Source organism: Salvelinus namaycush, chromosome 4 (assembly GCF_016432855.1).
Source record: "Salvelinus namaycush isolate Seneca chromosome 4, SaNama_1.0, whole genome shotgun sequence".
NCBI classification, from domain to species: domain Eukaryota; kingdom Metazoa; phylum Chordata; class Actinopteri; order Salmoniformes; family Salmonidae; genus Salvelinus; species Salvelinus namaycush.
This window is the reverse complement of record NC_052310.1, coordinates 66,966,949-66,991,967: the sequence shown is the minus strand read 5'-3', so window position 1 is coordinate 66,991,967 and position 25,019 is coordinate 66,966,949. Positions and strand designations below refer to the sequence as shown.

The 25,019-nt window shown below is 43.1% G+C and overlaps 1 protein-coding gene across 2 annotated transcripts; it reads right to left on the bottom strand.

Annotated features, from left to right (window-relative positions):
- Positions 1-5,275: 5,275 nt before the first annotated feature.
- Positions 5,276-14,525, bottom strand: oxld1 (oxidoreductase-like domain containing 1). 2 transcript variants are annotated; one of them, XM_038992222.1, is made up of 2 exons: positions 14,408-14,525; positions 5,276-6,117 (listed from the first exon to the last, which is right to left on the bottom strand). In XM_038992222.1, exons 1-2 carry the CDS (start codon positions 14,429-14,431, stop codon positions 5,617-5,619), a joined length of 525 nt encoding a protein of 174 aa, XP_038848150.1. In that variant the 5' UTR covers positions 14,432-14,525; the 3' UTR covers positions 5,276-5,616. The 2 variants fall into 2 exon arrangements, with proteins under 2 accessions (XP_038848150.1, XP_038848149.1); XM_038992221.1 differs by lacking the exon at positions 14,408-14,525 and adding an exon at positions 11,731-12,332.
- Between the last annotated feature and the right edge of the window lie 10,494 nt (positions 14,526-25,019).

The following is a 25,019-nucleotide window of genomic DNA, read 5'->3' as shown; positions in this document are numbered from 1 at the left end:
TTTTAAATTAGACAGATTGCATGTAGCACTCTGCATCAATACCATTTACTTGCATCAACACTGTAGCCTACATAGTGTATATTTACCTATGTTTGATGGTCATTTGACCAGACAACTACTGCAGCATATTATCACTTTAATAGGATATAGTTTAGTTTATTAGGATCCCCATTAGCTATTGCACATGCAGCAGCTACTCTTCCTGGGGTCCACATGAAACGTACAAATACATGACAAAGTACAGAACAGTAATAGACTAGAACAGTAGAAGATATGACATTAAATAAAAAATAAATAAAAAACAATAATATCAATATAGTGACATTGACAATGTCCCCAACGTTAGTTTTGGGTCTGTGGTAGGTAGGGGGCATGGGGCTGAAGGGACGAGGGCTTGTTTCGTGTGGTTTAGTCGGGATGAAAGGTGTGTGTGTGTGTGTGTGTGTGTGTGTGTGTGTGTGTGTGTGTGGAGGGTGGGGTAGGGGGGGTAGACTGTGGTGGGGGTCATTGCTGCCCTGAGGATGTGTCTGTCTGGTCTGGCTGTGCCTGATCACCTCTAAGGTCAACTCATAAGGACACACAAGGTGCTTCAGTATCTTTCTGTATGGAGTTAATGAAGGGCGAAGGATCACTCAGGACGGGAGAGACAGCAGAGGGCCATGATCATTGTAAAAAAGACTATTGTCAGGGATCAGTCCATATACTACAGTCTGATCAGTAGCCTATGATATTAATTCTGGGACAATAATTATTCCTCCAGACCAGACACGAGGCATATTAACAGTTCTTCCCCTCAGATCGCTTCATATTGTCCAGAGCCCTTCTAATTCTGCTACCTTCACTGTTAGAACACCTTCTATGCTCCTCTATTGATATGGAGCACATGTCAGTGTGTGATATTCGTAAGAGGCAAAAATGTGTAGGCCTATTGTTCAGAACTGCGATGTTGTTTCATGTCGCCCATAGAGCATTCCATGCATTGTACTACATTCCTATTTTGAAGTGAATACCACTACTGGAAAATAGATACAATAGACTAGATTCATTTTACATCAGGTGGCTAACCATTATGTTACCTATACAAGGCATAGGTGTACTAGGACCCCTGGGGGTTCTTGGCCAATCCACAGGGGGCACTTGAGAAGACTCATGGGACCATTGGCTTACTGGTAAAATGCATGAGGGGGTACTTCAGGGGTACTCCGAGCAGAGCGAAATTCAGTTGGGGGTACAGTAAGCAAAAATGTTGGGAACCACTGCGCTAAGTGACATGGAAAAAGAGTACACATCATGACTTGAGTGTAAATGCATTGTAAACTCCCAGGCATCTCCTAAAACACTGCACGTTCCTAGAATCCTGTGTTGATGTCATTCATTGGAGCTGTAGTCAGTCAATCACTAGTTGCCAAGCAGTGTGGAGTGCCCCTGGTTTCCTAGGTGACAATGAACCTGATGTTACCAGCTATGTCCTACTAGGAATGCAGACAGCGCTAGCCTGGCAGTGAGGGTGCAGAGAGGGGACATGCTTTTGTTTGATCTGGGTTACTCTAGGGGGATTAAAAAAGAGCTAGGTGCTTTAGGGTGATCGTGACTGGTTCTGACTTAATGGAAAAAATGTAAGTTACTGGCTGCACTGTAGCTTAATGCCCAAGTGCCTATTTCACCAATGCTACATGTCACAATGCCCTTTTCCTGTGCATTCGTTCTCACATGGAAACAAAACTTGTAGTGACACTACAGATAGTTCCTAGTGTGAGGTAAGGTTTCACCCATTGCAGTTGAAAACATTGAGGGAACCTCTGTCCCAGGTGTAGCAGGTATAGGATATAGAGGTGGCAAATGTGCTATTCAACAGATTAACCGTGTATTATTGAAAAAGGGCAACCTCCAGTGGGCAATAGAGTTAAAATGGTCAAAGAAAATGACAAAGGCTTCATTCATTCACACAAGTACAATATTTATTTCACACATATGTTGTCCATCATCAACATACTTATAATTTAGATAATACAATAACACATCAACCAATATAAAAATGTATTCAGTCCATATACCTCAAACATGTCAAAATTCTAATTCATCAAATGTAATTGTGCGTATTGAATTTGAAGTCTCAGCTAAAAAAATAATAATAATCAAATCAAATCAAAGTTTGTCACGTGCACCGACTACAACAGGTGTAGTTACAAGCCCTAACCAACAGTGCACTTTTTAAGTATAAAATAGGTATTAGGTAAACAATAGATAAGTAAATAAAAATAATAATTAACAGTAAAATGACAGTAGCGAGGCTACCGTTGAAGTCGGAAGCTTACATTTTTCAACCACTCCACAAATTTCTTGTTAACAAACTATAGTTTTGGTAAGTCGGTTAGGACATCTACTTTGTGCATGACACAAGTCATTTTTACAACAATTTTTTACAGACGGATTATTTCACTTATAATTCACTGTATCACAATTCCAGTGGGTCAGAAGTTTACATACACTAAGTTGACTGTGCCTTTAAACAGCTTGGAAAATTTCAGAAAATGATGTCATGGCTTTAGCAGCTTCTGATAGGCTAATTGACATAATTTGAGTCAATTGGAGGTGTACCTGTGGATGTATTTCAAGGCCTACCTTCAAACTCAGTGCCTCTTTGCTTGACATCATGGGAAAATCCAAAGAAATCAGCCAAGACCTCAGAAAAAAATAAACCTCCACAAGTTTGTTTCATCCTTGGGAGCAATTTCCAAATGCCTGAAGGTACCACGTTCATCGGTACAAACAATAGTATGCAAGTATAAACACCATGGGACCACGCAGCCGCCATACCGCTTAGGAAGGAGACACGTTGTCTCATAGAGATGAACGTACTTTGGTGCGAAAAGTGCAAATCAATCCCAGAACAACAGCAAAGGACCTTGAGAAGAAGCTGGAGGAAACAGGTACAAAGGTATCTATATCCACAGTAAAACGAGTCCCATATCGACATAACCTGAAAGGCCGCTCAACAAGGAAGAAGCCACTGCTCTAAAACCGCCATAAAAAAGCCAGACTACGGTTTGCAACTGCACATGGGGACAAAGATCGTACTTTTTGGAGAAATGGCTTAAAGGACAACAAAGTCAAGGTATTGGAGTGGCCATCACAAAGCCCTGACCTCAATCCCATAGAACATTTGTGGGCAGAACTGAAAAAGCATGTGCGAGCAAGGAGGCCTACAAACCTGACTCAGTTACACCAGCTCTATCAGGAGGAATGGGCCAAAATTAACCCAACTTATTGTGTCAAGCTTGTGGAAGGCTACCCGAATCATTTGTCCCAAGTTAAACAATTTAAAGGCAATGCTACCAAATACAAATTGAGTGTATGTAAAATTTTCACCCACTGGTAATGTGATGAAAGAAATAAAACATTATCTCTACTAGAGGTCGACCGATTAATCGGAATGGCCGATTAATTAGGGCCGATTTCAAGTTTTCATAACAATCGGAAATCGGTATTCGCTGATTTTTTAATTTTTAATTATTATTTATACCTTTATTTATCCTTTATTTAACTAGGCAAGTCAGTTAAGAACACATTCTTATTTTCAATGACGGCCTAGGAACGGTGGGTTAACTGCCTTGTTCAGGGGCAGAATGACAGATTTCTACCTTGTCAGCTCGGGGATTTAATCTTGCAACCTTACAGTTAACTAGTCCAACGCTCTAACCACCTGATTACATTGCACTCCACGAGGAGACTGCCTGTTACGCGAATGCAGTAAGAAGCCAAGGTAAGTTGCTAGCTAGCATTAAACTTATCTTATAAAAAACAGTCAATCAATCATAATCACTAGTTAACTACACATGGTTGATGATATTACTAGTTTATCTAGCGTGTCCTGCGCTGCATATAATCGATGCGGTGCGTATTCGTGAAAAAGGACTGTCTTGCTCCAATGTGTACCTAAGCATGAACATCAATGCCTTTCTTAAAATCAATACACAGAAATATATATTTCTAAACCTGCATATTTGCTAAAAGAAATCCAGGTTAGCAGGCAATGTTAACCAGGTGAAATTGTGTCACTTCTCTAAGTGCGTTCATTGCACGCAGAGTCAGGGTATATGCAACAGTTTGGGCCGCCTAATTTGCCAGAATTTTACATATCGATGACATAACATTGAAGGTTGTGCAATGTAACAATAATATTTAGACTTATGGATGCCACCCATTAGATAAAATACAGAACGGTTCCGTATTTCACTGAAAGAATAAACGTCTTGTTTTCGAGATAATAGTTTCCGGATTCGACCATATTAATGACCTAAGGCTCGTATTTCTGTGTGTTATTATGTTATAACTAAGTCTATGATTTGATAGAGCAGTCTGACTGAGCGATGGTAGGCACCAGCAGGCTCGTAAGCATTCATTCAAACAGCACTTTCGTGCGTTCTGCCAGCAGCTCTTCGCAATGCTTCAAGCATTGAGCTGTTTATGACTTCAAGCCTATCAACTCCCGAGATTAGGCTGGTGTAACCGATGTGAAATGGCTAGCTAGTTAGAGGGGTGCGCGCTAATAGCGTTTCAAACGTCACTCGCTCTGAGACTTGGAGTGGTTGTTCCCCTTGCTCTGCAAGGGCCGCGGCTTTTGTGGAGCGATGGGTAACGCTGCTTCGAGGGTGGATGTTGTCGATGTGTTCCTGGTTCGGGCCCAGGTAGGGGCGAGGAGAGGGACAGAAGCTGTACTGTTACACTGGCAATACTAAAGTGCCTATAAGAACATCCAATAGTCAAAGGTATATGAAATACAAATCGTATAGAGAGAAATTGTCCTATAATTCCTATAATAACTACAACCTAAAACTTCTTACCTGGGAATATTGAAGACTCATGTTAAAAGGAACCACCAGCTTTCATATGTTCTCATGTTCTGAGCAAGGAACTTAAACGTTAGCTTTTTTACATGGCACATATTGCACTTTTACTTTCTTCTCCAACACTTTGTTTTTGCATTATTTAAACCAAATTGAACATGTTTCATTTTATTTGAGGCTAAATTGATTTTATTGATGTATTATATTAAGTTAAAATAAGTGTTCATTCAGTATTGTTGTAATTGTCATTATTACAAATATATTTAAAAAAAATAATCGTCCGATTAATTGGTATCGTCTTTTTTTGGTCCTCCAATAATCGTTATCGGCGTTGAAAAATCATTATCGGTCGATCTCTAATCTCTACTATTATTCTGACATTTCACATTCTTAAAATAAAGTGGTCGTCCTGACGGACCTAAGACAGGGAATTTTTACTAGGATTAAAATGTCAGAAATTGTGAAAAACTGAGTTTAAATGTATTTGGCTAAGGTGTATGTAAACTTCCGACTTCAACTGTACATAAAATGATAATACATGATTTATGCTACTCATGTAAAATACCTAATCTATAGTAAGTAAGAAGATTTTATAATGACAAAAGCTAGTTAAAATGTACTTGAACAAGTAAAATGACAGTTTGACAAACTCATACGATAAAATGCACAACAGTATTCAAATCTGAGTGAGTGATTTTAAAGTGCATACAGTATAAAAATGCCCTCAATTTCCCCATTCCCTCTCACTCACTGCCGCACAAAGCCATACTTAAAAACTCGACTTCTTCATCATCCTGATCTCCATCTTTAGGAAGGCTTTTAGGTTCTCATCCGGGACGTTCTCCTCAATAGCAGCCAGGGCCTTTTCTATCCCCAACCCTCCATTATGGTAGTAGGCTAGGAGCTGTTCTGTGTGCTCGATCCATACACAGTTATGACAGCCGCTCATACAGCAGTGGGTGGGAGTGGGTGGAGGGCCATTGGCCTTGGCAGGAGGGGAGTCAGAGGTACTGGGGCCAGAGCCAGACTCAGGGCTACTGACTGTAGTTGCTGTCTGCTGGCTACTGTCTGTGGTTGATGTATTCAGAGTAGGAGGAGTGGCTGAATCGGGTCCAATACGGTCAATGGTAGAGATACTACAAGGAGTGGCTGAATCAGGTCCAGTGGTGACACTACAGATAGTTCCTAGTCTGAGGTAAGGTCTCACCCATGGCAGTTGAAAACATTGAGGGATTCTCTGTCCCAGGTGTAGCAGGTACAGGATACACAGCTGGTAGAAATATAAAGCATGTTAACTAATGTAATCGCCAGCAGATGACTCGCTTGCTTACACCTGCACTAGGGTTGGACAGACTTCCTGTGTAGATTAAGACACCATGGAGCCTGCGCAATATGTCTTGGAAAATGTACCTCAATCCATGGATGAGAAATGTGTTGTACTCCGAAATGCCCCATTATCCCAACTGTTACACCAAGAAGATTGAATGACTGCTAGTTTTTATTTTTTTATTTACTTAATTTATACAGGAAGCCTATCCAACCCTAGTGCAGCTGTAAGCAAGCGGGTCGGACCTGCTGGCTACACGATCATGTTATTATGAAAACAGAGGTAAAGACAGTTTCAAGTTGGATATTCCACGGATATTTGCCTGTAGTTTTCCTTCCATCCACCAACATCCGTTAGAGACTGTCAACATAGTGACAAATCAAAATGTTCACATTTCAATAGCTCTTAAACCATTACTCCTAAAACTGTCAAAACTGGTTCTAGCTAACCTGATGGCATAGACACACATTGCACACACTTTGTTTGTAGATTTACATCTCACACTATTTTAAATTATTAACATTTTAGAATTTTAATAGCTCTTTGGTCATGTGACCTGACTTCAAAAAGGTTCAGAATGTACACTCAGTGGTCCCTTAGGTTTGTCCATTTTCATCTCACACGTTTTTACATGAATTTTCAATGCTTTTAAATGTTTCACATTTCAACAGCTCCTTGGTCATGTGACCTACTGACCTCAAACAAGATTCAGAAACTCCACTGACTACCCTTCTATATTGCACACCCTTTAGTTTGTCAATTTTCTCTTTTCGTTGTGGAGGGCAGTGCGCCCTGAAATGGGTTCGCCCCGACACAGGGGCCCAAGCCCTGGAAAGCGTTGTGGTTTCGGCGGCGTCCAGTGAGCTCTCCCTGGCCCTTGAGAATCTGGGGGAGAGGGTGTAAATCTCACGCTGGGCCGTACCCATATCCGCAGCAGGTCTCCAAGCTGAACAGCCTCTGGCATGTTATAACAATGTAGGTAAGGAAAGTTGACAAAAAAAGATCCATAACTTCGGAATAAGGATTGGCTCGAGCCGCGGCTGGGGGAGCAGTCGCTCCGCCGCCCTCCTCTCGCCACCATTGGAAGTTCGTTGTACGGCCCATCTCGCGGTCTCTCATGCGTGGTATCGCAAGGGGCTGCGTGTGGGGGTTTGTAGGGGTGGTGTCCGTCGGTGGGCCGGTGGGGGGTTGGGTACGGCAGTTGGCGGTGGCAACTATGGACGCGCGCCGGGCCCTTCTTGCGGATCTCCCCAGCTACGGCGCTCGCCAGCCCCACACATTGTAGGTGGGGACATCTCCTCTACGCTCACTAGACTTGAGGCTGAGACTAAACCCATTGGCCCTGCAGTGATAGGGCATTGCATGGATCTGGCTCATGCCCTACGAAGTGGGGAGAGGTATCTCCAGCTTGTCTGGGGAGGGAGGCCTACATCTGATGTGGGTAGTACCATCCACGACCATTAATTTGCTGCGGAACCATAAAACGGACGGAAGAAGCCTAGGTTCCCACTGGGCACGGATCATTGAATGTCAACTTGATGAAATTCAAAGGAGCGTACCCACATGTCGCGATCGCACTCAAATCACCCGTGGGGTGACTGTGACCCCCCTCATGTCAAAGTGAGGAATATCAATGAAGCGGGGGTAAAAGGCGGGACATAATTAAGAGTCTCGAGGTAGCCAAATGCCTCGCCATCTAATTAGTGACGCGCATGAATGGATGAATGAGATTCCCACTGTCCCTACCTACTATCTAGCGAAACCATAGCCAAGGGAACGGGATTGACGGAATCAGCGGGGAAAGAAGACCCTGTTGAGATTGACTCTAGTCTGGCACTATGAAGAGACATGAGAGGTGTAGAATAAGTGGGAGGCCTTGGCCGCCGGTGAAATACCACTATCCTTACAGTTTTTTCACTTACCCGTTGAGGGAGGGAGGCGAGCCCCGGGTGCGACCCGCTATGGGGACAGTGGCAGGTGGGGAGTTTGACTGGGGTGGTACACCTGTCAAAAAGTAACGCAGGTGTCCTAAAACTAGCTTAGGGAGGACAGAATTCACCAAGCGTTGGATTGTTCACCCACTAATAGGGAACGTGAGCTGGGTTTGGACGGTCATGAGACAGGTTAGTTTTACCCTACTGATGATGTGTTGTTGCAATAGTAATCCTGCTCAGTACGAGAGGAACCGTAGGTTCAGACATTTTGTGTATTTGCTTGGCTGAGGAGGCGAAGCTACCATCTGTGGGAGGACTGAACGCCTCTAAGTCAGACATCCCCCTAAATGTAACGATACCGTAGAGCCACGGATCTTCAGTTGGCCCGGGATAGCCTGCCTCTTTTGGCAGGTGAGTAGACGTTCGTGACGGGGTTGGGGTGCGGCCGGATGAGTTGCTGTCCCTCTCCTGATGCGCTCTGCATGTTTGTTGGGAACCTGGTGCTAAATCACTCATAGACGACCTGATTCTGGGTCAGGGTTTCATACGTAGCAGAGCAGCTCACGCGCTGAGATCTATTGAAAGTCAGCCCTCGATCCAAGCTTTTGTCGGGGACGGAAGGCATCTTTCTTCCCCATCCTCCATCTTTACTTACGGGTTACTAGGTGCACGGAGAAAGGCCAGGGGCCAGAGGCCAGACACAGCGTGTGAGAGAGCCCAGGCAGGCGGATAGAATGCATAATACATTGACATTGGGCTCTGGATAGGTAGGGGGCTAGGTGGTGGTCGCCCAACAGTCCCGGGCACGTCCTCTGGTGGGACTGTGAGTCAGGTTGGAACACGCTGTGGAAGTCAAAAGGTCATCAGGTGCACGTGGAGACCTCCCCCAAGGCGGGGGTCATTCAGAGTCTGAGCAGGGGCGACCGGACTCAGGGGCAGCACTCAGGCTGTGGAGGTTGGGTTGGTGACTTAGTCTCTGAGCGGATAAAAGTGGAAGGGTCACCAGGTGCACAGAGCTTGTTTCAGGTGCACAAGGAGGCCTCCATCAAGGCGGGGGGCACTCCTAGTTTAAGCAGGAGCGGCTGGACTCAGGGGTTGGGGGCATCACTCAGGCCATGGAGGTTGGAGTGGGAACTTAGTCTTTGAGCAGAAAAAAAGCTGGAGGGTCATCAGGAACACAGAGCCTGTTACGGGTTACCAGGTGCACATGGTTCCTGACAGTAGGACTATAGACGTCTTAGTAAATCCAGGGGGTAAGCTATACTCTAAGGCCAAGGGAGAGGGGTGTTGACCGGTAGGGAGAGTAGGTGTGGAGGCCTGGAGGTCTGTAGTTCCAGGGAGTAAGCTACACACTCTCAGGCCCAGGGAGAAGGCAGGCAGGCGGGCAGGGAGTGCAGGCCTAGAGGCCAGGAGTCAGAGGTCACCAGGTCAATGGGGCCTTCCTGCCTGGAGGTCAGGAAGGCCCCAGGGAGAAGGCTGAAGTGAATAGGTGTGTGAGTGACACTGTCCTTCAGGGGGCAGAGCAGGCAAATGAACAGAAAATCATGTGAGATGAAAAGGGACAATCTAAAGGGGGTGCAATGTGTAGGCCCACTGAGTATACATTCTGAACCTTGTTTGAGTCCAATAGGTCACATGACCAAGAAGCTATTGCAATTAGAAAGATTGAAAAATTCATGTCAAACTGTGTGAGATGAAAATGGACAAACCAAAGGGTGTGGAATATAGAAGGGTCGTCAGTGGACATTCTGAACCTTGTTTGAGTCCAGTAGGTCACATGACCAAGGAGCCATTGAAATTCGAACGTAAAAAAAGTTTGTACTTAGTTTTGGCTCCCTAACTAATTAAACTGGGAATACAAAATGCTGCTCACATTTCCACGTTTATTAGCGTTGGAAAGTGAATTAATGTCCAAATCGTGGGCAGTGTTGTGCGCAATTTTTCCAACAACATGACACTTATTTGGAGTCTGTGGCTCAAGTGGTTTAAAAGCGCGAATATCCAACTTGAAACTGTCTTTACCTCGGTATTATGGAAGCTATTGTGAGAAAGAAACGGGATGGTGTGGTAAGTAAATAGCTAGTCCCGATGCTTTCCATTACTTGTACAGCATAGCCACATACATTTAATAGAAAAAATACTAAACATGCCTTGTCTGTCACGAATGTTGAATAAAGTTATATTTGAACTGCCAGTTGTCCGTTGGGTTAGTCATTCAGCTGATAGAAATTTGATACAAAATATCCACAGGAAAGTATTATTAAACCGACTTAAAAATGATACTAATCGAAGTCTTGCAAGCATTTACATGGTTTTGCGTATGAGCCAAGTTTTACAAATTTCAACTGCAGTCCTGGGTCTAAAAAGTCGGGTAAATAATACTTTCCTGTGGATATTTTGTCTCAAATTTCGAACAACTGAAGGACCAACCCCACAGAAAACCGGTAGAATAAGTTCAAAAGTCATTTTATTTAGCTTGTAAATAAACTTCAAGTTTTAGTCGTGCTTTGTTTCAGACTGTATAACGTTACCAATAATTGTTATCACTAACCAGGTTTCCATCCAACCTTTTTTATGCGAGTAAAGTAACATATATATATCCGATTAAAAACAATATGTAATCATGACAGGCCTGATGGAAACAGCAAATGTGTTGGTAAACTTTCCAAATGTCGACGAAACAAAATACGCTAGACAAGGTGGGATGTTTTTTTGTCTGTAAAATGAATAATGCGAGAAATGGCGGTGGAAACGCCTTTATGTGCAAATATTCATATAATAAGTAAACGTGATATGGTGCGTGTTCCTCCCACTAATTTACAACGCCGGAGAGCATGAGGTTTGTTAGGCTACAGCTTAAAGTTATGAACTTCACAGGGTGGTGAAAGTGCACGGTGATGAGCTTGATGCTCCTTTCCAATAAATATCGAAAGTCTTATTCTGTTGACATTATGATCGATGCCTGGCTGCTGTTTGACAAATAAAAATTATCTCACTCTTCTGTCCATAATAATCTCATCATGTAACGTTAGTAGGCTTCACCCGCACTCCTTTCTACTAGCTGTTGGCTAGAGTACACCTGCCAGACCAGAGTGGGCACATTAGCTATATAACGCAAAAAATGGTGTCAAAAACATCAGAGTTGAAAATGTGATGGAAACTCATTTAAATTATATTTTTTATTACGCACATGGGAATTTAACATCAAGTTATTTATGTGTACTACGTCAACACGCACAGCCGTTTATTGCAAAAAGTAATTTAATGGAAACATCTCTGGTAGGGGAAATGCGCTGATTCTAGAATATTCCAATGAAAATCTGTCGCCAATTGGATGAAAACCTAGCTGGTTTGATTTATTAGGCAAATATCTAGCTAGCTAACTAGCCCAATGTACTGTACTGCATGTACTGTGTAAACTTTGGTGAACGAGAGCTAGTAGTTAGCTAGAGGAATCCCAATAGTTACGTATTGATTTACGACATACAGATAAACAATACTTTGAATACTAGCTAACTAGTTCTGAATAATCATGCTGGCGAACTAGTATTTGTTTTTATTTACAAATAGAAGGCTGTAGCTGGCTAGTGGCGTTTAACAGCTGAAATTAGCTACTACCAACCTTTTGTGAAGACGACGATCCCATAATATTTACTCTTAAACGAAACATATTTTTTCCGATATCTTATCTATATTACGGAACACTTCATTTCCTATGTAGAGTACAATCTACCAAGGTCTTTCTCAATGTTGTTCATCTACTTAGCTAGCTCGCAGGCTAGCCGTGAAATTTCTCCATGTTGGAACGAATTAACTATGACTCTGTCAGTGATTGTAAACAACGTTGCTGATTGGCTGAAAGAAACCATAGGGTGTTCATGACTGCATTGTCAGGTTATGTCCACAAGATGTCAGTGGATAATATCTATAGATTTGGCCTTCAGTTGAAACATGTCCCACCTTCCAACCTTTTTATGCAAGTGAAGTACATAACAAAATGTCATGACAGGCCTGATGGAAACAGCAAATTGTTTTGGTAAAATTTTCAAATGTCGTCGACAACTATTTAACTAACTCTTTAGCAGTCTTATAGCTTGGAGGTAGAAGCTGTTCAGGTTCCTATTGGTTCCAGACCTACAGTGTATGACTTGGGTGGCTGAAGTCTTTGTCAATTTTTAGGGCCTTCCTCTGACACCGCCTGGTATAGAGGTCCTGGGTGACATTGAGCTCGGCCCTGTACACACTACCCTCTGTAGCGCCTTGCTGTCGATCACCAAACAGTTGCCATACCAAGCGGTGTTGAAGCCAGTCAAGATGCTCTCAATGGTGCAGCTGTAGAACTTTTTGATGTGGATATCGGGCTTGCTCGGCTCTCCATTTCCTGTAGTCCATGATCAGCTACTTTGTCTTGCTAACATTGAGGGAGAGGTTGTCCTGGCACCACACTGCCAGGTCTCCGACGTCCTCCCTGTAGGCTGCCTCGTTGTCTGTAATCAGGCCTACCACCGTTGTGTCGTCTGCAAACTTAATGATAGTGTTAGAGTCGTGCGCGGTCACACAGTCGTGGGTTGAACAGGGAGTACAGGAGGGGACTAAGCACGCACACCTGAGGGGCCCCGTGTTGAGGGTCAGCGTGGCAGATGTGTTGTTGCCTTCTTTCACCACCTGGGGGCAGCCCGTAAAGAAGTCCAGGATCCAGTTGCAGAGGGAGGTGTTTAGTCCCATGGTCCTTAGCTTAGTGATGAGTTTGGAGGGCACAATGGTGTTCAACGCTGAGCTATAGCCAATGAACAGCATTCTCACATAGGTGTTCCTTTTGTTCATTTGGGAAAGGGCAGTGTGGAGTGCAATAGATTGCATCATCTGTGGATCTCTTGGAGAGGTATGCAAATTTGTCCATAATAACTCATCATGTAGGCTAGACACGCACAATGCGAGCTGTTGGTTATAGCGCATATGCCAAGACCATAGTGAGTACATTCGCTATATAACGCAATTTTCTTTGTGACAAAACCATCAGTAGAGTTGAAAAAACATTGGAAACCCATTTTTTATTCGCTATATGGGAATGGTTATGTGCGCTTCGTCATCACGCACAGGCTTTTATCCACAACAAGTCAATTTGATGTCAACATATCTCTGCTGGGAAAATGTGCATATTGTTTTTATGCACATTTTTGAATATTGCATGAAAATCTGCCCAATTGGATGGAAACCTACGCAGCTAGCACATAACGTTCTGAGAACCACATGTTTCTTAGAGCTTGGTGAGAGTGTGTTTGTCCAATGGTTATTTTGGATACAACCTTCCCACAACTTTATAGGAATGGTGCAGGATAATTGCTTGGCTTTGTGGTATTCTCAGTACATTTACATTTAAGGAACTTGACCCCAAAAAATGTAATGAAATACCAAGAAAATCATTAACAGTAGCAATGCACCGATATGACATTTTTGGCCGATACAGATATCTGATATTTTCCTTGCCCAAAAAAATGATATTTAAAATTTTTGCGGCCTTTTAAGCATTCTAGTACAGTTAAGTAGTTAACACACACACTGTCACGACTTCCGCCGAAGTCGGTCCCTCTCGTTGTTCGGGCGGTGTTCGGCAGTCGACGTCACCGGTCTTCTAGCCATCGTCGCTCCACCTTTCATTTTCCATTTGTTTTGTCTTGTTTTCCTGCACACCTGGTTCACATTCCCTCATCAGACTAAATGTATATTTCCCTCTGTTTCCCCCATGTCTGTGTGTGGAATTGTTCTTTGTGTAGGGTGTTACGCTACAGGCTGGCTGCGCTAGGTTTGTTTCAAACCTAGGTTTGTTTGTTTTGTTTAATCCGGTTCATGTTACCGTGGTTGTGCTTTGTGCTGCCTCGCCTGTGCCTTTGGTCCAGGGTGTATATTAAAGTTCTCCTGTTATCACCCATCTCTGCTCTCCTGCGCCTGACTTCCCGGCAACCAGTCACTCACCCCGTTACACACACACGCGCACACACACACACGGATGCAGCGGTCTAAGGCACTGTATCTCAGTGCAAGAGGCGTCACTACAGTCCCTGGTTCGAATCCAGGCTCTATCACATCCGGCCGTGATTGGGAGTCCCATAGGGCGGTGCACAATTGGCCCAGCTTCGTCCGGGTTTGGCCGTCATTGTAAATAAGAATTTGTTCTTAGCTGACTTGCCTAGTTAAATAAAAGGTTACACACACACACACACAGACCCAAAAAATGTTTTGTTGGCATTTACGTATGTCCCCATTACCAGTAAAACATAATCAAAAACTATTTCACATACTTGCTGTGCTGTGTCCTTGTTCATTTCTTCAGTCGTTTCATTCTCAGCCAGGATTTCTATGGAACGCGTTTGGGTCTTTGCGTGTCAAAAAAGATATGTGTCAAATAACACTATTTGACATGCCAAATAAGCTTGTTGACCAATCAGCGCCGACAGAGATGGCCGCCTCGCTTCGAGCTCCTAGGAAACTATGCAGTATTTAGTTTTTTTGTGTGTTATTTCTTACATTGTTACCCCAGGTAATCTTAGGTTTTATTACATACAGTTGGGAGGAACTATAGGATATAAGAGCAACGTCAACTCACCAACATCACGACCAGGAATACGACTTTCCCGAAGCGGATCCTCTGTTTTGCCCACCACCCAGGACAATGGATCGGATCCCAGCCGGCGACCCAAAACAACGACGCTGTAGAAGGGGCAGACGGAGCGGTCTTCTGGTCAGGCTCCGAATACGGGCATATCACGCACCGCTCCCAAGCATACTACTCGCCAATGTCCAGTCCCTTGACAACATGGTAGACGAAATGGCCCAGACGGCATCCCCAGCCGCGTCCTCAGAGCATGCGACAGGCCCAGACGGCATCCCTACCGGCGGGGCCGCAGTGGAGACAAGGATATCCCAGATATTAGCTCAGAGACAAGGATATCCCTACCGGCCCTCCCTAACCCGGACGACGCTATGCCAATTGTGCGTCGCCCCACAGATCTCCCGGTTGCGGCCGGCTGCGACAGAGCCTGGGCGCGAACCCAGCCCAGCCTGGGCGCGAACCCAGAGACTCTGGTGGCGCAGCTAGCACTGCGATGCAGTGCCCTAGACCACTGCGCCACCCGGGAGGCCGACAGCCATCACTAACATTGAGTGGCTGCTGCCAACATACTGACTCAACTCCAGCCACTGGAAAAATGTATGTAATAAATGTATCACTAGGCACTTTAAACAATACCACTTCATATAATGTTTACATACCCTACATTACTCATCTCATATGTATATACTGTACTCTATACCATCCACTGCATCTTGCCATCTTGATGTAATGTATCACTAGCCGCTTTAAAACAATGCCACTTTATATAATGTTTACATACCCTACATTACTCATCTCATATGTATATACTGTACTCTATACCATCCACTGCATCTTGCCTATGCCGTTCTATACCATCACTCATTCATATATTTTTTAATGTACATATTCTTATTCATTCCTTTACACTTGTGTGTATAAGGTAATTGTTGTGAAATTGTTAGGTTAGATTACTCGTTGGATATTACTGCATTGTCGGAACTAGAAGCACAAGCATTTCGCTACACTCGCAGTAACATCTGCTAACCATGTGTATGTGACAAATAAAATTTGATTTGAATATGACTGCACGTCACATAATAATTTAACGCGTTCATACATTTTTTACGTAGTTATTACACATTGATTACACTATCACTCGTATTTCATGTCACAATAATTCATCAATATGTATGCTATGATGCTGGTAAAGTTGTCTCGCTCACCTACAGTGCTGGTCATAAAAAAAGCTAGCTAGCTCATGGATGCAAACAATGTTCTTCCCCAAAAACATATCAAAACTACATGATCTGTTTCAGTAGCTATAGTTAGCTAGCGATCTATATATATCTAGGTTTCATCATCTAAAATAACCCTAATTTATAAGACAGTTCTTATTTAATTAATTGTGGTCGGATCCATCTATGTGAAGCCAGCCACAATAAGGATTTGCCAAAATAGTGGACTTAGCGGTTAGCCTTCATAATAAAAGAATGGCATTCTTCTATTTGTATTCATTTGCATCACAGTCAATGACACTTTTATTTTGAAGGCAAACCGCAAATTCCACTATTGTGCCTAATCCTTATTGTGGCTAGCTTCAGAACACATAACCCGGTCTGGTTGAGCCTCACTAGCCAGATGAAGCTAGCTGCTTATAACGTTAGCTTTGGGCAACAGGGTTAAGTAGCTGGCGAGCTATTTATTTTCATTAACTGAAGTTCAATTTCAATAGGCGAACAACAAGTGGCAACCTAGCTAATACTTACAAGGATTCCTAAATCATTGCTAAGAATAATGAAAATGACTGCAGTTTCTACTGGTCATTGTTTTCAGGCTGGTTGTATTGGTGCTAGCTAGGTACCAAACTAAAGCTAGCTACCCCAGAAGTTGCGGTGAAACATTTTTTAAATTTATTTCACCAGGTAGGCCAGTTGAGAACAAGTTCTCATTAACAACTGCGACCTGGCCAAGATAAAGCAAAGCAGTGCGACAAAAACAACAGTTACACATGGGATAAACAAACATACAGACAATAACACAATAGAAAAATGTGTATACAGTGAGTGCAAAGGAAGTAAGGCCAATAGTGGCAAAGTAATTACAATTTAGCAATGATGCTTTATTACCAACGCGGTATTGTTAACACATCTTTCGTGGCCGGTGTTAGTTGTTTGCAGTCTTTTTTTGTACAGCTTTGACAGTGCTACTGTATCTTTTTGGACACGCAAAGACCCAAACGGCATTCCATAGTATGTACAGTTGAAGTCAGAAGTTTACATACACCTTAGCCAAATACATTTAAACTCAGTTTTTCATAATTCCTGACATTTAATCCTAGTAAAAATTCCCTGTTTTAGGTCAGTTAGGATCACCACTTTATTTTAAGAATGTGAAATGTCAGAATAATAGAGAGAATTATTTCAGCTTTTAATTCTTTCATCACATTCCCAGTGGGTCAGAAGTTTACATACACTCAATTAGTATTTGGTAACATTGCATTTAAATTGTTCAACTTGGGTCAAACGTTTAGGGTAGCCTTCCACAAGCTTCCCACAGTAAGTTGGGTGAATTTTGGCCCATTCCTCCTGACAGAGCTGGTGTAACTGAGTTAGGTTTGTAGGCCTCCTTGCTCGCACATGCTTTTTCAGTTCTGCCCACAAATTTTCTATAGGATTGAGGTCAGGGTTTTGTGATGGCCGCTCCAATACCTTGACTTTGTTGTCCTTAAGCCATTTTGCCACAACTTTGGAAGTATGCTTGGGGTCATTGTCCATTTGGAAGACCCATTTGTGACCAAGATTTAACTTCCTGACTGATGTCTTGAGATGTTGCTTCAATATATCCGCATAATTCTCCTGCCTCATGAAGCCATCTATTTTGTGAAGTGCACCAGTCCCTCCTGCAGCAAAGCACCCCCACAACATGATGCTGCCACCCAAGTGCTTCACGGTTGGGATGGTGTTCTTCAGCTTGCAAGCATCCCCCTTTTCCCTCCAAACTTAACAATGGTCATTAGGGCCAAACAGTTCTATTTTTGTTTCATCAGACCAGAGGGCATTTCTCCAAAATGTACGATATTTGTCCCCATGTGCAGTTGCAAACCGTAGTGTGGCTTTTTTATGGCTGTTTTGGAGCAGTGGCTTCTTCCTTGCGGAGTGGCCTTTCAGGTTATGTCGATATAGGACTCGTTTTACTGTGGATATAGATATTTTTGTACCTGTTTCCTCCTGCATCTTCACAAGGTCCTTTTGCTGTTGTTCTGGGATTGATTTGCACTTTTCGCACCAAAGTACGTTCATCTCTAGGAGACAGACCGCGTCTCCTTCCTGAGCGGTATGACGGCTGCGTGGTCCCATGGTGTTTATACTTGCATACTATTGTTTGTGCAGATGAACTTGGTACCTTCAGGCATTTGGAAATTGCTCCCAAGGATGAACCAGACTTGTGGAGGTCTACAATTTTTTTTCTCAGGTCTTGGCTGATTTCTTTTGATTTTCCCATGATGTCAAGCAGAGGCACTGAGTTTGAAGGTAGGCCTTGAAATACATCCACAGGTACACCTTCAATTGACTCAAATTATGTCAATTAGCCTATCGGAAGCTTCTAAAGCCATGACATAATTTTCTGAAATTTTCCAAGCTGTTTAAAGGCACAGTCAACTTAGTGCATGTAAACTTCTGACCCACTGGAATTGTGATACAGTGAATTATAAGTAAAATAATCTGTCTGCAATTAATTGTTGTGAAAATGACTTGTGTCATGCACAAGGTAGATGTCCTAACTGACATGCCAAAACTATAGTTTGTTAACAAGAAATTTGTGGAGTGGTTGAAAAACGAGTTCATGACTCCAACCTAAGTGTATGTAAACTTCCGACTTCAACTGTATGTCCTGAAGCTAATAGCAGTGACGCTATTAATGTGTAACTCCGGTCGTGCAACATGTTAAAAATAGCGCACTTGGTGGTGTGTACCAGTGCTCGACCAGTCGGCGAAAGCCAACATCACCCACGACAGAGAACGGTTGATTGTCAAGGGCAATGAATTCCATTATCTTGGCTTTAATGGATTTCGCCTTTGAGTTTTCTCGCTGAAATTTTCTTACTCTTTCAAATGACTGCTCGACTTGTTGACTGCTTGATCCACACAGGAGAGGTTAGAGATGCGGGCTAGGGCTAGGTTAGGGATGCTGTGTTGCACATGTTGCGCAACATTTTACATGGCGTCATTAAATAGGTATGCACGGCAGCTTTGACATCGGTTTTTAACATCGGCGTTAAACTAGACATTGGGCAGATACCGATGTTGGCATTTTTAGCTAATATCGGACGAATCCGATATGTTCACCGATATATCGTGCATCCCTAATTAACAGAATGTTTCCGAAAAGTTCGAACATGGTTACATGTTTTCAATTTTGGTAATGTTCTAGGAAACTTCTCCAACTGGTTTGACATTGGGAATGTTCTCATATACTTCAGAGAACTTTAAGAAAAAACATTATTCTGTGGGAATTTCAGTACTTCAGCATAACGTTTTCTACATGTTTCTTCATGGGTCTATTTAAAGTCATGTTCTCATTGTTCTGAGAACTTTAAGAAAACTTTGCATAAAAAACACAAGAAAACTTATTTCCTTTTAAAATGGGGTCCGTTTGAATCAGCTTTGTATACATAAAAAAACATGGCATGCTAGCTCCATCCCGGGGTGCAGTGGATTAATTCCATGGATAGAGAACAGAAGATAAAAAAAATCCAAATACCTTCACAGATCTTCATTGTAAAGGGTTTAAACAGTGTTTCCCATGCTTGTTCAATGAACCATAAACAATTAATGAACATGCACCTGTGGAACGGTTGTTAAGACACTAATAGCTTACAGACGGTAGGCAATTAAGGTTACAGTTATGAAAACCTAGGACACTAAAGAGGCCTTTCTACTGACTCACCAAAAGAAAGATGACCAGGGTCCCTGCTCATCTGCATGAACGTGCCTTATGCAAGGAGGAATGAGGACTGCAGATGTGTCCAGGGCAATAAATTGCAATGTCCGTACTGTGAGACACCTAAGACAGCGCTACAGGGAGACAGGACGGACAGCTGATCGTCCTCGCAGTGGCAGACCACGTGTCACAACACCTGCACAGGATCGGTACATCCAAACATCACACCTGCAGGACAGGTACAGGATGGCAACAACAACTGCCCGAGTTACACCAGGAATGCACAATCCCTCCATCAGTGCTCAAACTGTCTGCAATAGGCTGAGAGAGGCTGGACTGAGGGCTTGTAGGTCTGTTGTAAGGCAGGTCCTCACCAGACATCACTGGCAACAACATCGCCTATGGGCACAAACCCACCGTCGCTGGACCAGACAGGACTGGCAAAAGTGCTCTTCACTGACGAGTCGTGGTTTTATCTCACCAGGGGTGATGGTCGGATTCGCGTTTATCGCCAAAGGAATGAGCGTTACACCGAGGCCTGTACTCTGGAGCGGGATCGATTTGGAGGTGGAGGGTCTGTCATGGTCTGGGGCAGTGTGTCACTGAGGTTTTGTCATTGCAGGCAATCTCAACGTTGTGTGTTACAGGGAAGACATCCTCCCTCATGTGGTACCCTTCCTGCAGTCTTATCCTAACATGACAATGCCACCAGCCATACTGCTCGTTCTGTGCATGATTTCCTGCAAGACAGGAATGTCAGTGTTCTGCCATGGTCAGCGAAGATCCCGGATCTCAATCCCATTGAGCACATCTGGGACCTGTTGGATCAGACGGTGAGGGCTAGGGCCATTCCCCCCAGAAATGTCTGGGAACTTGCAGGTACCTTGGTGGAAGAGTGAGGTAACATCTCACAGCAAGAACTGGCAAATCTGGTGCAGTCCGTGAGGAGGAGATGCACTGCAGTACTTAATGCAGCTGTGGCCACACCAGATACTGACTGTTACTTTTGTTCAGGGACACATTATTTAATTTCTGTTAGTCACATGTCTGTGGAACTTACTTTTACATTTATGTCATTTAGCAGACGCTCTTATCCAGAGCGACTTACAAGTACATACATTCATACTTTTTTTTTTTTGTACTGGCCCCCCGTGGGAATCGAACCCACAACCCTGGCGTTGCAAGTGCCATGCTCTATCAACTGAGCTACACGGGACTACATAAACTTGTTCAGTTTATGTCTCAGTTGTTGAATCTTGTTATGTTCATACAAATATTTACACATGTTAAGTTTTCTGAAAACAAATGCAGTTGACAGTGAAAGGACTTTTCTTTTTTTGCTGAGTTTAGGTTCGAATCTCACTGTTGTGTCACAATAAAAATAAATAGTTTGCATGATTAATGCATAAGAAAATTAATTTCCATGTGTCTTATCTGTGCATGGAGTAAAACAAATGTTAACCCAAAATAAGCTACCAGTGTTTTTGAAACATTTAAACATGAACGTTTTAAGGAAGTTTTAAAAAAACCTCCAACCTCCATCATTTCCACTCTCAGAATGTTAAGAAAATCTCCCTGGAAAACTTGAAAAGAACCAGAATAAAAAGTTCTCAAAACCTCCCTGCCACCTAAAAGTAAACGTTCCCAGATCAGGCTAAATGTTCACTTCCGTTATCAGAATGTTTGAAAAACATTCCATTTTACAGGTCAGGAAACGTATGGCTTTGTTCCCAGAACCAATGTGAAACCAAAACCTTCCGTTTCCACAACTTCCAAGGAGCCAAATGTCCTAGCTGGGTAGCTACTGTCTCAATGATTTTGCCAAGAATTACTGAGCAAATGAATGTACAGCATGGAGGTACATTTATAAACAATGTATATTTCAACTGATATTTTCCTGGGGAGATTTGGAATACAGATGGTAGATTAATTTTGTGTCCTGCTGGCTGTACATTAATACATGTCTACTTTCAACAAAGAGAGACCCCTGCTTCATCACTACTATATCAAGCTAAGGTTGGATGTAGCGTGTGAGTATATCCCAATGGACTGTCTTGTTGCCAAGCACTACCTGCTTAGAGAGTTGTAGAGCCATGCATCTGCCCTGTCAGATTCTCTCAATAGTGCATGAGGAAGAGTCTACCATACTATACTGGAGCTCTATGGTTCAGCTTTGTAAAAATACTTTTCGTTTTAGTTATATATAATGCTCTATGTTCTTTAGCAGCACACCAACTAGTCTCCTCTGTTCTACAGTATGCCAACAACAATTTTAACATATTGATGCTGGTCCTTTCCATGATTCAGTTCCTAGCAACTCACACCTTGAAAAAACTATTTTTCCTTTGACTGTATTACAATGGTTGGCAAACATACACAGCACAATTGTACCTTTCGTCCAGTGGTTTTTAGTATTTTATTTGGATCCCCTTTAGCTGCTGCTGAAGCAGCAGCGACTCTTCCTAGGGTCCACAAGGTCTATTGACATTAGGTTACTAGCCTACCTCTGTGTGTGACTGTGAATCATGGAAGTCAATATTTACACTAACAGGAATCTCTGTCACTGTATAGCCAGTCTAAAGACATGTGATAAGTTATGTTATTTCTCTACACAGGCTAATCTACTAAAGCGGAAGGGAGAGGTAGAGAGGTAAATGGGGACAGAGAGAGAAATAACGAGAAACAGAGAGAGGAACAGAGAGAGAGATAAACTCTGAGTGTAATGTTTACTGTACATTTTCTGTTTATTATCTATTTCACTTGCTTTGGCAATGTTAACATATGTTTCCCATGCCAATAAAGCCCCTGAAATTGAATTGAGAGAGAGAGAGATTGACAGACAGAGAGAAATAAGGAGAAACATAGAGAGAGAGAAACACAGAGAAAGAGAGAGAGAGAACACCATTTTAAATACAACCCATATTTATGTTTATTTATTTTCCTTTTTGTACTTTAACTATTTGCACATCGCTACAACACTGTATATAGACATAATGACATTTGAAATGTCTTTTAGAACTTCTGTGAGTGTAATGTTTACTGTACATTTTTGTTTATTTCACTTTTGTTTATTATCTATTTCACTTGCTTTGGCAATGCAAACATATGTTTATTATGCCAATAAAGCCCTTGAATTGAGAGAGAGACAGAGAGAGCAGGACAAACCAACCTAACACACCCCACCCCTACCTTACAGCCCCCCTGTCAGCTTCCCCGACAACCCTGCACACATCCACTGAGGACACACAAAAGCCAGAGATTGTGCTCCTCATTGACTCAATTGGCAAATACATTCAAGATGATAAACCTTTCCCCAAACACAAAGTGGCTAAACTCTGGTGCCCAAACTCTAGGCATGCCCAAACTCATCCTGGAATATACATTGAAAAAGCATCTTCCACTTTCCCCAACAATTGGTTATCTCCATCCTGCTACCACGAAAATACTTTCACCCTGCCACCATACAGTGGGTGAATGCAAGCATTTCGCGAGACTGTGCCTCAAAACCTAATGTCTACCTGGCCCACCACTCCACCCTGGACTTGAACAGCCTTTATGACCAGGTCCACCTCTACAAGGCACTAATCCCAACTTTTGCCAGGACGCTGAAGGACGTCACTCTCAAGCATAGCCCCAGCACCTCACACAGGGGCAACAGAGCAACGGACACCCCGCCCAGACCAGCAAGACACCATCCCAGACCTGCAAGACCCCCTCCCAAAGGACCTGCACCGAGAGAACCCATGCCAAGAGGACCAACACCCAGACCACAGCATCACCAGCCACACCCCAACCAGCTAAGACCACCCCAAGTAAACCCTGGTCACACCCTATATAGCCCCCCCATATCAGACCTATGCCCCTTCTGCCCACCCCATGCCCCCCGCCCCTGCGACAAGGACCTCAACATGACAGCAGGACATATGCCCAGGCCGTGAGCAGAGCAACAGGCCCAACCCCCCACTATTACACCTGCCCAAGCCCCATCCTGTGATCTAAGAGGTATGTATCAGATGCTCAACACGCTCTGCTCCTGCGATCTAAGAGGTATGTATCAGATGCTCAATATGCTCTGCTAACACCTACTGTGATGGTCTGGGCATAAACCACACACACAAAAAACACTAGACACTATAGAACACAAAGCTTTTACTATCTCATCCTGGAATAAACAAGGTCTGAGGTCATCTACCTTTGGCCTAAAGAGCAGGATACCAGATTTCATTAAAGAAATTGGAAATATAGACATTGTCATCCTACAAGAAACATGGTATAAAGGAGACGGACCCACTGGTTGCCCTCTAAGTTACAAAGAGCTGGTAGGCCCATCCACCAAACTACCAGGTGTGAAACAGGGAAGAGACTCAGGGGGTATGCTAATTTGGTATAAAGCAGACCTAACCCGCTCTATTAAATTAGTCGAAACAGAAATGAATGAAGAAATTATCTCAGCAGAGAAAATGTCCTCATGTGTGCTACCTACAGTTGAAGTCGGAAGTTTACATACACTTATGTTGGAGTCATTAAAATTTGTTTTTCAACAACTCCACAAATGTCTTGTTAAACTATAGTCTAAGTCGGTTAGGACATCTACTAACCGACTTAGACATATATAGTCTAAGTCGGTTAGGACATCTACTTTGTGCATGACACAAGTCATTTTTCCAACAATTGTTTACAGGCAGATTATTTCACTTATAATTCACTGTATCACAATTCCAGTGGGTCAGAAGTTTACATACACTAAGTTGACTGTGCCTTTAAACAGCTTGGAAATTCAGAAAATTATGTCATAGCTTTAGAAGCTTCTGATAGGCTAATTGACATAATTTGAGTCAATTGGAGGTGTACCTGGGGATGTATTTCAAGGCCTACCTTCAAACTCAGTGCCTCTTTGCTTGACAAAAATGGGAAAATCAAAAGAAATCAGCCAAGACCTGAGAAAAAAATAGTAGACCTCCACAAGTCTGGTTCATCCTTGGGAGCAATTTCCAAATGCCTGAAGGTACCACGTTCATCTGCACAAACAATAGTACGCAAGTATAAACCCCATGGGACCACGCAACCGTCATACCGCTCAGGAAGGAGACGCATTCTGTCTCCTGGAGATGAACGTACTTTGGTGCGAAAAGTGCAAATCAATCCCAGAACAACAGCAAAGGACTTTGTGAAGATGCTGGAGGAAATAGGTACAAAAGTATATCCACAGTAAAACGAGTCCTATATCGACATAACCTGAAAGGCCGCTCAGCAAGGAAGAAGCCACTGCTCTAAAACCGCCATAAAAAAGCCAGACTACGGTTTGCAACTGCACATGGGAACAAAGGTCGTATTTTTTGGAGAAATGTCCTCTGGTCCGATGAAACAAAAATAGAACT

Coding starts and splice junctions, on each gene's coding strand:
- oxld1 (XM_038992221.1), bottom strand. CDS start 11,778: ATGTTTCGTTTAAGAGTAAATATTATGGGATCGTCGTCTTCACAAAAG. Junction 6,118..11,730: donor GATCGTCGTCTTCACAAAAG/GTTGGTAGTAGC, acceptor TATTTCTACCAG/CTGTGTATCCTGTACCTGCT.